We start from the raw sequence: 16,133 nt of genomic DNA on the forward strand, positions 1-16,133 counted from the left end.
AAAAAAAACAACAACACTATCCTTATCGACAAATTAACCTGACTTGCCTAGTTATTCCAATTAACCAAGTTAATTAAGGCTTTAAATTGCAAATTGAATTGAATACTAGTATCTTGCATCATAATTATTCATTCATTCATTTTCCTTTGGCTTATTCCCTTATTTATTAGGGGTCGGCACAGTGGAATAAACCACCAACTTTTCCAGCATATGTTTTACACAGCGGATGCCCTTCCAGCCGCAAACCAGTATCTCATTCACACACACATATACAATATGGCCAATTTTAAGAGTTCCCACTTTGATATGCTTGGCATTATTAGCAGGTTTGGGATGCTGTCCCCAGAGAGAACACTGAATTCGGAAATAATTAAGCCCAAGGTCCCCGCCTGGTCAATAAGCATATAAGGGGATCCGAGATCAGGTAGGTCTTGAGAGCTCCACTTTGAAAAGGGAGGAAAAGGAGGAGATGGGGTTGAAGGGGCAATTCTTCCAAAACGAAGATAGAGCAGTAGTGAAAAAATAAATAGATAAATAAAATAATAATAATTCAGTCCATTTATTGTAAGCTTCGATCAATCTGATTGGATTATTATTTATTACAGATGAGCAGACAGTCGTGCTCAACCATATCACATGCTCCTCTCGAAATTAGTTTTTGAAACTTCACTTAGTTTATCCAATTCACCTATTGGGGGACTGTGGGAAAACTGGAGTACCTGTAGGAAATCCACTCCAACACTAGAGAACATGCAATCTCCACACAGAAATGCTAACTGGCCAAGCCGGGAATCGAACCAGCGTCTTTCTTGCTGTGAGGCGACACTGCTACACACTGAGCCACTGTGCCACCCTACATTATTATAATTAGTAAAATTTTACGTAGTGTCATCATGGCAAAGGCTAAACAAATTAGTTAATAAAACCATTATGCTTGAAAATGAGTTGAAAAACATCTCTCTGTTATAAATCTATTGGGAAATATTTGAAAAAGTAATAACCAATACATCACATGTTCGCGGATGGAACGAAGCTTAAAGAAAAAGAAGGTGACAAAAGACTGGGGGAATTCTGAGAGGAAGAGGAAGAGTTAGTAAAAGTGGAAGGGAAACGGGGATAGGAGGGTGTTGAAAGACAGAAGGAGTGGGAAGAATGGGCGAACGAATGAACTGCTGCGTCGTCAGAACGATAAATGGGAGGAAATTATCTAACATCCCCAATCGACCCTCAGTCAAAACAAATGGGTGATGTTATGGAGATACAAAGCTATTGAACCCTCCCGTTGACCCCTTTCAGTGCTAACACTGTTGTTTATGACCTCGGCCATGCACCATGACAGCTTCGTGACAACAGCTAAACATCCGCCATGGTTCCTCTGACGGGCTTGAGGTGAAAAAATGGACCCCGAGGGCCACACGTTTGTGTGTTTACTGGTACATTAAAGCACAAACGTGCCTTTGCCAAGCTGTGTGCCGCACCCTCTTCCCAAACACAGGATGCTTCACTTTGTGTTTACTTCGGCAAACAGAAGGCGCACAAAAAAGGTCCTGCAACACAGCAGTGAACAGGTCAACCTTTAGACCCACAGCAGATCTGAAACAGCCTGATAAAGTGCGAGCTCTCGCTTTCCTCCCGCGTTCACGGTCCACCCATCCTCAACGGCCTCTGTTACTCTGACCCAGATCACGAGGCACTGGACAAACAAATGCTTTAATGGAAGTGCTGGATAATGTGGCACATTGGTAGTCCAGCATATACGTGAAAAGAAGCAGGTTTAAATCTAGTTTGTGCTGTTCTCTGTGTCCTTTAATTTTCTGTCACTATCTTGACATTTACAGTAAGAAAAAATAAATCCACTAAAAATGTATAAAAATGAGGTTTATGTAAACTACCGTTTCCAAATGTTATAGACATCATGTGTGTTTAAATAACTTTTTATATCACACAATATAAAATATGTACAGACCTATCACAATTCTCTTGGACAAAACTGCGATTTCAATTTTAATCACAATTTTTTCGCACACACAGACATTTACACTGTGAATCTAAAACATATTTTCAAAAGAAAATAATTAGATCTTTCTTAAAGACGTGTCTAGAAGAATAAAAAAATCACCTAGTAAAGGTGTAATTGCCCCTAGAACAGACCTATGGCAAAACAACTAAATAGACTACTGTGTGTGTGTGTGTGTGTGTGTGTGTGTGTGTGTGTGTGTGTGTGTGTGCTGTCAAAGTCAAGTAAGGCTGCTAAGTTCTGCTTCACCACATATCAGAAGTTGCTGCGTGTACTTTTGTATGTGTCCCCACATTTTTTTCCATGCATAGATCATAGTCCTTTTTGCGACGCTGCCGTGAAATAGGCCATTCACATATCACGTCTTTTAAGTGCACAAGTCTGAAATTTTCTATGGAGGTGAACTGTGCTGAACTCATCATCCCTGCTTATGCAGGATATTCAGTCTCCTGTTCTCATGCTGTTTAAGCACACTGCGTTATGATTGGTGTAAATAGCATACTATGGGAAAATCAAGATTTAAGGCGATTTAGAAGTTGTGCATGTCTAAATCACGATTTGCAAACAATTTCAATTACTCACACAGCCTTAATACAAATGTAAAACTTTAGATTTTAATTTTAAATTTGATTGTGAAAATTGGCTACGCAAGCATTACATTGGCAACATGATTTATTAAGCCACTGCGATAAAGAATTAGCGATAAAAACATAGGCGGCAGTTTTTGTGGCTGACTTTTTACTGCATACATTACAAACGTATGTCCTGTCCTACAATTTTTATTTGTTTGAGAAGCCATTGCACTCTTATGTAAACATGACTGAAATGCCAATTTTATGTTTACTTTAGCGATTAAAAATGTTAAAATCTATAAAACTATATACTTTAATTTACAGCATTTTTAATTTAATTCATTAAAAATAAAAAATAAAAACACAACATTTTCAAATGCTGTAAAAGTACAGATACTTCATGATAACAACTGAATGCAAACAAATTGCATCATATAAAATCTTTTTCATTTAATGTTGATTTTGATCTAGCCTGGGCCACTGGAGATGTTCCTCTGCACATGAGCGTTAACCCAACGCCAGCTCTGCACATGGAGCGCGAGGTTAACTCAGAGTGGCACGCGAGAGAGGCGAGAACAGAGCAGATGACAACATGATCCAGACTGACGCTGGCAGGCCCTTTTATTGCCTCGCCTCCAATCCAAAGTTAAAAATCTTTGAAAACCTAAGAAATTTTGTTGTCTTTTAAATAAAAGAGGCACAAAGCAGCAGCGGGGGGTTATTGTCTGACCCCCGTGGGGGGAGTCGCTGCAACAATTCCTACTCCATCTTTTGATGGCTGCGCAAGGGAAGGAGGGGGAACGAACGCAGAGAGAAAAACACGCGCAGACGGAGGAGAGCCTCTCGAGGGCTGCATCAAATTCCTGTGATCATACATAATACTCTTTTAAACTGTGTTTTTCTTGCCGTTCGTCACGTTCCATTCAGCTGATCAATTGTTTCTCCTTTTGACGGTGCCACCCTCCCTCTTTCAACCCCCCTCTCTTTCCAGAGTCCCTTTCCTTTGCCTGTCCTTCTGACAGCAGAGAGAGAGAAAGAGAGAGAGAGGAAGAGAAAGAGAGAGAGAGAAAGAGTGACAGCTTCTGTCAGAGGCAGGAGAAACTGTCCTGTCGCATTGATTTATGGAGGCGACGCACCACAACTTGTCCAAACTGAAGCCCCCAGTTCATTAATTAGCGAGCTGGGGGACTTTGAAGTTAGCATGTGTGTGTGTGTGCGTGTTTTATAACATTCGCCTTCATTGATGCGCTCTCTCCGGTTACAGAACCAAGCTCTCGGTGGGGAAGTTAAAAAGTGAAACTCTGATTGTCTTTGAACTGCTTTTGACCGCACAATAATCGCTTCTTTTGTCCAGAGCATTGCCTTATCCTGCTGTCATTAGAGCAGCCAGACACACAGCTGGTGATACGGCCTTTAAATGAAGGAAGAGAGAGAAAGACAAAGAGGTAGAGCGTGCCTCTGATGCAATGCAACTGTGCTGTATTTCTGTCAAGCAGGAAACCTCATGTGCCCTTCAGTCTGCTCCTGCTCATATTCTATATACACATATAAACACATAGAACTCAGAAAAGGATCTACACCGAATCGGTACAGCAGCAATTTATTTATTTATTTTTTTACAAAAAATAAAAAACAACAACTGAAGTTTTTGCTAATGTAATTCTAATGATAATTGTAAATTTCTCAAATGTTAGAGTTGCACATTATTTTGGCCAATAAATGCTTTCAGCTTGACTTAATACAGTACATTTTGGTCAGTAAGTACTTTCAGGATAATTTAATTTTAATGTGACAAAACGGCACATATATTTCAGTCAAATCAGTAGAAACACTTTCCTCCCCCCACTGTAGTCTAATTAGCCACAGCCTGATTGTATATAAATGAGACTATAATGCGCCACAGAACATCACAGAGCCTCAAATGACACAGAAAAAGATGTTAGTGCTTATTGCGTTATGGCTGGTTAGGATGCAGTACAGTTCTTCCCATTGTCAAACTCAAAGCAAGACAACACAGTGGTACTTCTGTTGGTGGAAAGCAGCTGCTGGATGCATTTAATGAACACCAGGTCTGAGTGTGTGTATGTGTAAAGTAATCCAGTCAGCATTACCTCTTTACTTTGCTGTTTGCTGCCATGCTGCTGCTGGATGAGCTGAAGGTGGAGTTGTTCTTGCTGTTTCTTGTAGAACTCCTGGAGTTGCTGCTGCAAAATCACACAGGGTCATAAATTAAAGATGCCTCTTTTAAACTTCTGTTGAGTTTTACTTTCACCCTCTGAAGTCCAAGTACAAAGTAAGAAAACTGACTTTTCCCCCATCCACTTGCTTCATAATGTCAATACCTTTACAAAATCACAGAAAACCCTGTTCCCAGTGATATGTAGACTTCACATTTTACAGATTTCACACTTCACACATATCAGAATAAGAAAGAACAGTCAGAGCATATTTATTCAGAATGTGTCAAATTCTTTGAGTCTAATATCACGTTTACCACAACACCGTATGCTGTATATTGTTTCACTTGAATGTGTGAAATTCCTAACACACATACACGCATGTTTAATTTGTTTGTTACATAAACTGGGCAACAAGACAGCTGAAAAGAAGGTACTGCATATACTTTATTTGTTTGAAGAAAATAAGGAAAAAGTATTTTAATTCAGTTTATTATAGCATTATAAAGTCTTAAACTCACAGGCCACTTTAATAGGTACACCTGTCCAACTTTTCGTTAACAAAAATGTCTAATTAGCCAATCACATGGCAGCAACTCAATGTATTTAGGCATGTACATCAGAATGAGGATGAAAGCAGAAGTAAGTGACTTTCAATGTGGCATGGTTGATTTCGATTTTTGCTGCCACATTCGGTCGGTAGGGTTAGAATTTGGCGTCAACAACATAAAAACATGGATCCATCCTGCCTTGTTACAACGGTTCAGGTTGGTGGTGGTGGTGGTGTAATTGTGTGGGGCATTTTTTCTTGGCACACTTTGGGTCCATTAGTACCAATTGAGCATCGTGTCAATGGCACAGCCTACCTGAGTATTATTGCTGACCATGTCTATCACTTTATGACCACAGTGCACCCATCTACTTCCAGCAGGAAAACGTGCCATGTCATAAAGCACGAATCATCTAAGACTGATTTCTTGAAAATGACAATGAGTTTACTGTACTCAAATGGCCTCCACAGTCATCAGACATCAATCCAATAGAGCACATTTGAGATGTGGTGGAACGGGAGATTCACATCATGGATGTGCCTCTGACAAATCTGCAGCAACTGCGTGTTGCTATCATGTCAATATAGACCAAAATCTATGAGGAATATTTCCAGTACCTGGTGGTGGACATGTGCTACGAAGAATTAAGTTCTGAAAGCAAAAGGGGGTCCAATCCGGTACTAGTAAGGTATACCTAATAAAGTGGCTGGTGACTGTTTATGGCATTATATTAAATAATAGTTGTTGTTATAGTTTTATGATAGTTTTTTTGGCTCTACAGTCTGATTGGTTGAACCATACTTGATGTTGTGAAATGACTAAAATATGGTTGAAAGCCACCATGTTGCTACAAGTTAAAACCTAAATCAAAAAGTCAACACAATTTTCTAAAAAAAAAAAAAATCAAACTAAAAACATAAACATGCAATTTAATAAATACATTCTAAATTGGACATTTTTAATATCCAACTGCATTTTTGAGGAAATACATTTTCCTGGTCACATTTTACAATACGGTTACATTAATTAATGTATTTACTAACACAAACTATCATGAATGAACACTACTTCTTAATCTTGACTTATTATTATTATTAATCTAGACTTAAAATTAGACTTATTAATCATAGGTTAACATTTACTGCATGAGTAAAACCCAAAGTTATGCTTGCGAACATTAGTTAATGCACTCAGAGTTAACACCAATAATGAACAACAATTTTAAATACCTAGCAAAGATGGATAAATTGTGTAATAAATGTATTGTTCGTTGTTTATTCCTATTAGTAAATACAACATTATTGTAAAGTGTTACCATTTACTTATTTGTGTTTGTGTGTGTGCATGATATGATAGCAGTATTACTCTGAACCTGTTAAATTCTAATGATGTAACTCTCTGGCGATGAGCAATAGTCCAGTCGTCGTGATACATTCAGTATGTAGTGTAAAGCAGAACGAGAGCGAGTATACCTGCTGTAACATCAGTGCTTGTTGTTGCTGCAGTAACAGCTGGAGCTGCTGAGGGCTCAGGACTTGGTGTTGGAGGATTTGCTGCATCTGCTGAGGAGTTATGACCTGTGGTGTCATCATAGCAACAGAAACTGGCACCTACACAAACACAGAAAGAGGAAGTCCGTGTGAATACTATAATACTCACGTATGCTAAAGATAACAAGCCACACATCCTACAGAATCAGTAGCCTGTCTCCACATGAACGTCCTATGAGACCAACCCTCAAATCACTCATATTTGTCACCAAATGTTATGCATTATGCGATGGAAGGCATGAGCTGATAAACTGTTAGATCTAATTGGCCAGTGATTGAGATCTATTTTCACTTGTATACTCTTAAACAGACTGACTAAGTGAGTCTTGACAGTACAGCGAGCGCACTATTAATCAATAAATGTGCAGAGTATCTGACTCAAACACGCAAGGAGACTATTTGAGAGTAATGCAAAGCCACAGAGAATTTGTGTGCTACATGTTAATCATATGCTTTGTAGCTGGCTTCTTTGGTGTTGCGTGGGAATAGTTGCAATTCAAAGGCCAGCTCTCACATATTACCATCTGTATTTTGATTTCAGCGAGCCAATGCGGACAGCAGGATTAATATTCAAAAGCCTGACATATTACAGTAGCAATGAAATTTTATCATTCATAAGTATTATTGCTAATTATTTATTTATTTGTTTATTTATTTAATTATTTATTTGTTTGTTTATATATGCTATTATATATTTATTAGGAAAAATAACCAGTTATGTCTCATAAATCTTTATTTCTATAACCAAAAATTAAAATGTACTGTACAAAGTTATACTTTTTAACATTAGTTAATGCACTGTGAGTTAACAATCTATGAACAACTTTAGTTTCATTATTTATTGTTAACAAAGATGAATAAATAATGCAATAATTGTACTATTAATTGAATGTTCATGTTAGTAAATTTTTAACATTCATGGAATCATATTATAAACGTATCATTTATTTTACTGTGCAGTATTGCAGAGAGGCAGGCAACATGATTAATATTCAAAAGGGTGACAGATTATAGTAGCAATTCTATTTTATGATGAGCATTATTTATTTATTTAACTTCATTTTATTTAGTAATTTAACTTAATAAAAACAAAGAACAAAGCGGTTGTCATGTAAGTCCCAAAATCAAGTTATAATACAGTACATTTGAAGCACATTATCGTGTGTTGATTACAATGACATACTCAGTCCATTTTTGCCAATACTTTTTGCACTTTTTGGAATCAAGTCTTAGATTAAAAGTCAGACTTTCCGTACGGTTTATTTCTTTTACAATTCCTATCCATTGAGGCCTTGTTGGAGGATCAACAGTAAACCATTTAGGAGTTATAGCTCTTCTGCTACTTACCAAAAGTATCTGAATCAAGTATTTGTCCATTATTTAATTTTTAAATGACCATTTTTAAATGTACTGCGCAGTATTGTGCACATGTAGTCAACATGATTAATATTCAAAAGCCTGACAGATTATAGTAGCAGTAGATTCTATTTCTTAATAAGTATTTTTGTTTATTTAGTAAAATGACCAGTTATGGGTCAAGCATCCCAAAACGTATAAAGAAAAATGCTTAAAAAGTATTCATTGTTATAAGTTTAATGTACGTGTACTAAGGTGTCAGAAAGTCTTGGAGATCACACTCTGTTTCTCCAAAACCCACCTAAGAGGAGCTTTCTGAAGCAGCAATACAAGAAGCAAAAGCTGCACTGAGTGATGGGTCAGACTGACAGAAAAACACACACACTCAAACAAGCACATCATCAAGCGTCCCACTCCACTGACAAGGCCACTGGCCATTATTGTGGAGAGCTGTCCGTGTTTTGCTTGTGACTGCGTGAATACGTTTTGCATTTTCATTTTCCCCTGTGATTGTTTTCTCTCCTCTTCATCATCGTGAAGCATCTTGTCCCTCTCAACACTTCACTAAAATGGGTCAGAGCGCTCAGGGTGTACCGTTTCGTTGTGTACACAAACCTAAAATTGCTGAATATCGCGTCGTTGACTGTGTTTTCATCAAAAACAATTTGAGAGTAGAGAAATATTAAAAGGGCACACAAACAAGCTGAATAAAAAGGGAAATGACGTGTGCTGACATTGAGAGGGTCCTCGCGCCGCTGACAGGGGTCTTTAATTAGAGCCTGTGTGAATACAGTACAGTGTCAGCCTTTCTCTACGATCCGCCGCGCCATTAAAATCTCCTCTGTGACATTGGCTGACAAACCACGTCTGTGCTGAACTTGATAGCGGCGGGCACTGGCGACTGTTAACATATCCCCAGCGTGTTTTAGTGAGCGTGTGCGAGATCGCGGATGTATGTCTCACATCTGCTCCTGATTTGCCAGACATCAGGGCGACAGTCGCACCAAGGTTACCCCAATTGCATCTGTGATTCAGAGCTCGGCTGAGTTTGTCATGTCCTGATGAATGCGATCGAGTCTGAAACAGGCCGGGATAATTTACAAACAATCTCCGCCTATTTCAATCAACGCCAAATATAAAAACACTAAACAAACACCTTCGATGCCATGAGGACAAGGTTACTTGTCATGTATTCATGGATGCAGTTGAGTCTTTTGCTTATGGAAAGGGGCAGGGTTATAGTCATATAATCTCCGCCTACTTAGCTTCTTCCAAGTTTAAATTCAAAACCCCTTCATTGCCTCACAGATGGGGCAAATGTGTTTCATTTTGTTGAATGCAATTGAGTTTGTTGACTCAGAAAGGGGCGGGGTTAATTTACATAATGTCTCAGCCTATTTAAGCTTATGGTAAATATAAAAACACACACATAAAAACACCTTCAGTGTCACAATGACAGGGTGAAATTTTCATGTCTTCATGAATGCAATTGATTCTGTTGCCTCTGAAAAGGAGTGGGGTTAATTCACAGAGTCTCCGCCTACTTAAACTCCTCCCAATATAAATTAACCTTAAATAAATTTGTCACATCATTATGAATGTGGTCACTGAAAGGGGCGAGGTTAATTTACTCAATGTCTCCACCTACTTAAAGACCTCAAATATAAAAAAAACACCTTCGATTGAGTTTGTCAAGTCTCGATAAATGCAAATGAGTCTGTTCTCTCAGAAACAGGCGGAGTCAATCTCCACATAGTCTCCGCCTTCTAAAAATCCTCAAAAATATAAAAGCACACAAAAAAAACATTTTTAAGCTATAAAGATGTGGTGGATTTGTTATAAACTCATCACCGTCTGGATAAAGTTGAACACATAAGCATGCACGGTTACGTCTTAATATGCAGCCCATTTTTCACATGGCTTAGCGCACCATTTGCATAGGCTGCAGCCCCTGATTTCTTCATTTCACAGTCATTATGCACTCGTGTCCTTTTTTCTCAGCGCCACTAATTTTGATGAACTATTGTGAAGGTCAGAGAGGCAGACGGGTGGGTGGTGAGACACAACCAGCTCAAGCACACAGACAACAACAGATGCACATGTGTATGTTTATATTTGGCAGTCTAATACTTGCTAATTTTGGTATGTTTTATTTTAATATTGCTAAAAAACAATTTTAGATTATATATTTTATAACTATTATAACTAATATATATATATATATAACCAATATTATTTATATTAATATTGGTAAATAATATTTCAGCATCTTCTAATAAATATTTTAAGATGTGTATCGGTTCATATGACGACCTGAGGTAACGTGAACTAGGGTTGCACAATATATTGTTTCAGCATCGACATCGCAATGTAAGCCTTTGCAATCACATCGCAGATGTGGAGACAGGATTATAGTCTAGTAAATGCCACAAAACCACAGTTGAAAAAGCATGTGATTTATTAGTACACTGTGCAGTAACTTCAAAACTTATCAACTGTATATATTCATACAAAGTCTGTTGCCAAGTATTCAATGCCAGTATAAGGCATTCAGGCACAATTATTTATTATGTTTGTAACTTAAAGAAAAAATGAATGAAGTCTATACAGTATTATTAGTATCTTAATTTATGGAACTTAATTAACTTAATGTTTACTTTTTTGTAAAGGGTTTTCATTTTTGTATTACTTTATTTATTTCCATTTTTATGGTTTCTCTTTTCGCTGTAATTACAGTTAGTCATTTCAATGCATCTTTCATGATTTTTATTTATGTGATTTTTAAGTGCAACAATAAAAAAAGAATATTTTCCTTGATAAACAACAAAGTACATTTTCTTGTATTTATTTAGTTCAAGAAACAAATAAGTGTTTTAATTGGTTTTATTTTTTTAGGCAACAGTTTCATAAAAATTTAAGAAATTAACCAATTTTTGCGAAATTGACCTACCCTTAACACATATCTTAATTACTTTAACTAAATGTCTAAACACTGTCAATTTAATTATACAAACACAACATTTATTTAGTAGAAAAAATAATTTTAGAAGATATTTTTTTTAAAACTGTAAAATACCCACTAATTCATATATTCATTTTATTTTATTCTCTTTGACATTTTTTATATTTGTATATTATACACATATCTCCAACCAACAAATAACAATTGATACACACTACCGGTTAAAAGTTTGGGGTCAGTTTTATTATTTTGGTCAATGTTTTTTTTTTAAATTTTTTAAAAATAATAATGTTCATCAAGGCGGCATTTATTAAATGTAAAAAAATATATAAAATTGGTAAAGATTTATAAAAATTTTAAGTAACTGCTTTCTTATTGTTTCTTAAGGATCCTGTGACTAAAGACTGGAGTAATGAAGCTGAAAATTCATCTTTAAAATTACTGGAATAAATTATTAAATTAAATTATAAACTACATTTGAACATTTGATTTATAGTGCAATAACATTTCACAATTTGTACTGTATTTTTGATGAACTTGGTGAGCAGTATAAGCTTATTTTAAAACATTTAAAAATCATACAGACCCCAAACTTTTTGTGTACATATAAATGTGAATGCTTTGAATTATATATATAAAACAACAACTAAATATTTCCTAACTTCTCAGGCCATGACAAATCCCAACCCCAGCCTGTTCCAATTAAAACCTTTACATCCACACCTTACAGACATACTGACACCAGATTCACACCCTCATTTAACTGCATGAATGTGTGTGTGTGTCCACTCATAGCAAACCTCAGCCCTAGCGGAAAGCCTATTACAGCTCACATTTTACTGCCCATTACCACTGAGGTCATTAGTGGAGAGAGGGATGGGCCTCCTCTTAACCTATTGATCATTGTAACTACTAGCATTTAATCCGCTGGTGAATGAGCTGGAATCTCTTTAAGACAGAAGAGAAGCACTTCAGCTGAAAAATATCATCCTGGCCACTATATCAGCAGCACTTAAGAGGAGTGAGGGAAACCGCTCTTCTCCTCCAGCCGTAATCGTGCAAGTGTGCGCCATCAAATTATTATTATGAATAGCAGTCAACGGCCATATCGCTTGATAAGAGGTGAGGGAAAGAACAAATACGTATTTCAAGCCGTCCCACGATGAGATAATGCCGATTTCTGGTCGAACAAGATATGAGAAATTTTATGAATGCATTTTTCAATTAGTTTTTTTTACATTAACATTTTTCAGTCTTAAGCAATACACAGATTGTTCTTAATTACTGCAATGATCAGACAACTTCATAAAAAATTTATTACACTCTGGTGCTTGTTCAAACTACTTATTTAAAATTAGAGAAAACAATACAATTCTTAAGTTTTTTGAGGGGACAACTTAATCATCTTATGTTTAATCCAATTAAATTTGTTAAAACTAATCAGTTAAGTCAATCGATTTGTGTTGGGACAACATGAAGGAATTAAATGGAATTGTTGTGTGCACTGAAAAAATGCAGGGTTCCACACAATTGGGTATATGCACAGACTTTTAATTTTCAGCCAGCCAGCCCGACGGCTTCCAGTGAACTGTCTTTTCATTACAAAATCATTGTTTTAGATTAGTTTTCCTTAAAAATAAGGGATCTTCATAGCCTAATATATATTTGATATAAAGTGGGTCTCACACCGGACAAGAAGCATAGCAATAAATTCCATTTTACCTGCCATCTCTTTAAAATATGACTATTTATTTTATAGTATTTCGAATGAAGTTGTTGTGCTAGCCTGCTGTTACTGGTGCCGCTAGCGGTTACACGATCTATCATCTCGTTTTATGCTTGAAAAACTATATGAATGCTTAGGTTTATTTAACTGATTGTATTTGAATTACATTATGATGTTGATGCTGTAAAAGGAACCTTATAAAATTTAAAATAGTCACATTAAGCTTTCACCGGAAGTTTATCATTGGTTAAAAAATCCTCGCTGTGCATATAGCCCATTCATTCAGGTTGTCCCAACAAAAATCAATTACATATATTTAAATAAATATTTATCATTTATTAATAATAATTAAATTATTTCTTTGTTTGACTTTTTAATCAATTTAATTTGTAATTATTTCGTAGTTATTAGAAGTATTACATATGTTTCTATATATTTTTAAACAAAATATACTATATTTAAATACTTTTCCTGACATTCATATTTCACAAAAATGTCCTTTAAAAGTCAACAAAGTATTAAATAATAATAATAAAAATGAGAAGAATAAATAATTATGTACAATATATTATTCAAATATTTGAATAACTGCCAACAGTACAAGCATTTGTGGTCAAAACATATGCTAAATAAATTAATAATTAAAATAAAACAAATATGAAAATTAACACAAATCAATTAAGCTCACCTAACACATTTAAGTGAATTGAACAGAAAACAATTAAGTTGTCTCAAAAAACATTAAGAATTGTGTTGTTTCAGCTCATTTATAACTTTTTTAGTGTTTAGATATAGACCTCGTACATCACCTACTGTTTATGAAAAGAACACTTTATTGTATAACTGCAGGTTAACTATGAACATAAACTGTCCACTCTATACAATACCTTCACCTTTTTCTTATTTTGACAATAACATAATATTGTCCTTTTTTTCTAAAGCTGCTTTGGAAGGATAATAAACATCAATTAAATTATTGCTTTGCTTTATTTTTTAAATTCCTTTCTAATTTTTTTGTTGCATTTAGAAGTTGCACATATTTGTTTTCTTGTTCTTTTTTATTTAATCTTCAAATACTTTTCCTTATATTTATATTGTGAACTGTTAAGCACAAACGTATATAGTTATGGAAAAATGTAGAGAGCTCTTAAAAAAACTCTCGGGATGTACTGTATTTATCCAGCATAGGTTTGAGTAAATGTTAATATTTGTTTTGTTTTATAAAGGACTTGTTTGCTTAAAATAAGGAAGAATTGTTGGGAGAGAAGCTGGCGGTTATGGATTTTGCTGAGGAGAGAAGAGGTGCAGGCCAGGTGTGAGAGTAGCACACACACACACACTCATGCACTCACTCACACTCACACACACACACACACACACACACACACACACACACACACACACACACACACACACACACACACACACACACACACACAAACTCCAGCAGCTGCTCTGTGACTGTAGGCGATGTACTAGCGCAGGCCTGCTGTCCACCAGCCCTACCCAAAACACACATCATACACTGTACACTCAACACTTACATGCCAACACATGCAAGCTAACAAGTGAGACTGACACTTACTTTTTTGAATATAAAATATCTCTGCTTCAAAATGTCATGCATGTCATTTTTTCCGATTTTCTGTAACAATTTGTGAAATTCCTTAGCAAATGTTTGTGATGCTTTCATATGCTACGACCTTTTTGATGCTTTTTATGACCACAAATGCTTGGACAGTAAAAATATACTCTATATTATTTTTTTAATATAGTTTTAAGTATAATAAGACAAAACTATTAAATATAGTTTTATATGAAAATCTGCATTACCATCTTTTTACATCTGCAGTTTTTGTTGACTTTTTATATTGACCTTTTTATTTGCGTTTATTTATGTTTAATAATTTATATCTCTATGAATATTTAACATTTATCTTTTATGGTTTACTTCTTTACGCTTGACATTATTATTTAATTATGGTAATTATTTATATGAACTATTATTGATTAAAATGGCAAATATAACATGTAAACAAAGAAATATAGGTATAGGCTTACAAAAATGCCCTTAAAGCAAACAAAATATTAAAACATAAAATAATAATAAAAACAAGAAGAAAAGATAATTATTTAAAATATATTATTTAAATATTTTAATAACTGCCAACAGTGCAAGCATTTGGGGTTATAAAACTTATGCTGAATAAATTAATAATTTTTTAAAAATCTAAATAAAAAATGATACGCAAAATTTCACATTTTCTCTCCAACTCCAATAATACGTTTATTATTAAAATTGACTTTCAACTTTTCATTAAAATTAATCTTTTCATTCTAAAGATGCTCCAGAATGATGCCAGTGTACTAGACGCAAGCTCATTTAAGCCTGGCGCTCAAATCCAGCGTCCAGTTTTGTCTTCAGAACACGAATACGAGCAGGAAACGGCATTCAGAAACACGGCTCTAACGAGGAAACATCTGACACACATCTGACGAAGCTCAGAAACACTGATACTGACTTAATGAAGAACGCATTCTTCCTGAGAGAGCAAAATGTCATGCAAGAAGAGAAGGAGAAAGAGAGAGAGGCAATTAAGATGAAGAGTGAAGGGGGGCGACTTCAATCACGGCCTCTCCAACATTGAACTGGCCGCACGGAAACAGGTTGCAAAGAACCAAAAGAGGAAAGAAAAGGGGAAGAAAAAAGAAAAGGAAAAGAAAATCAAATTTTAATGCCAGCTCCCCGGTGTCATCTTGTTTTGTCAGGACATCAAATAGAATTGAGAAGTACAAAATAACAAGCCCTTGAGAAATCAGAGGAGGTTTGGTCTGTTTGAAGCCCTTGGTTTACCTTGTCCGGAGATATAGGGAATTGCATTGTCCGCGTGCTCATTTGGCACGGCATGCATGGGAAAAAAAGGATTTTAAACTGCGTGCATGCTGTAATTATTCATTTTCATGGTTAATTTCGATGATAGTACATTTGTTTGTGATATAAATTTATATTTATATTACAACAGGTCAGTACAGCAAAAATTGTAATATTAAACGCCAAAAATAGAAAAAGAGTATCAAACAATTAAGTAAAATTTACATCTTATAATCAACCTGTGCAAAAGGCGAATATTTTAGACATATATATATATATATATATATATATATATATATATATATATATATATATATATATATATATATATAATACTATAGGTGGACCTT

General features: G+C 35.4%; 1 protein-coding gene across 51 annotated transcripts in view; it reads right to left on the reverse strand.

The window, feature by feature from the left end:
- The window catches only part of foxp1b (forkhead box P1b), a 291,166-nt gene that overhangs the window by 55,765 nt on the left and 219,268 nt on the right, over positions 1-16,133 (reverse strand). For 29 of the 51 annotated variants that reach the window (XR_012407404.1, XM_073953183.1, XM_073953198.1 and 26 more), the window contains 2 exons: positions 6,790-6,927; positions 4,701-4,793 (listed from right to left, as the gene is read on the reverse strand). Coding sequence is in view for 49 of the 51 variants with exons in the window: in XM_073953183.1 (XP_073809284.1) it covers positions 4,701-4,793; positions 6,790-6,927 (231 nt within the window). In the remaining 2 variants the exon portion in view is untranslated. 51 annotated transcript variants of the gene reach the window in all.

Source organism: Danio rerio, chromosome 6 (assembly GCF_049306965.1).
Source record: "Danio rerio strain Tuebingen ecotype United States chromosome 6, GRCz12tu, whole genome shotgun sequence".
Taxonomy (NCBI): domain Eukaryota; kingdom Metazoa; phylum Chordata; class Actinopteri; order Cypriniformes; family Danionidae; genus Danio; species Danio rerio.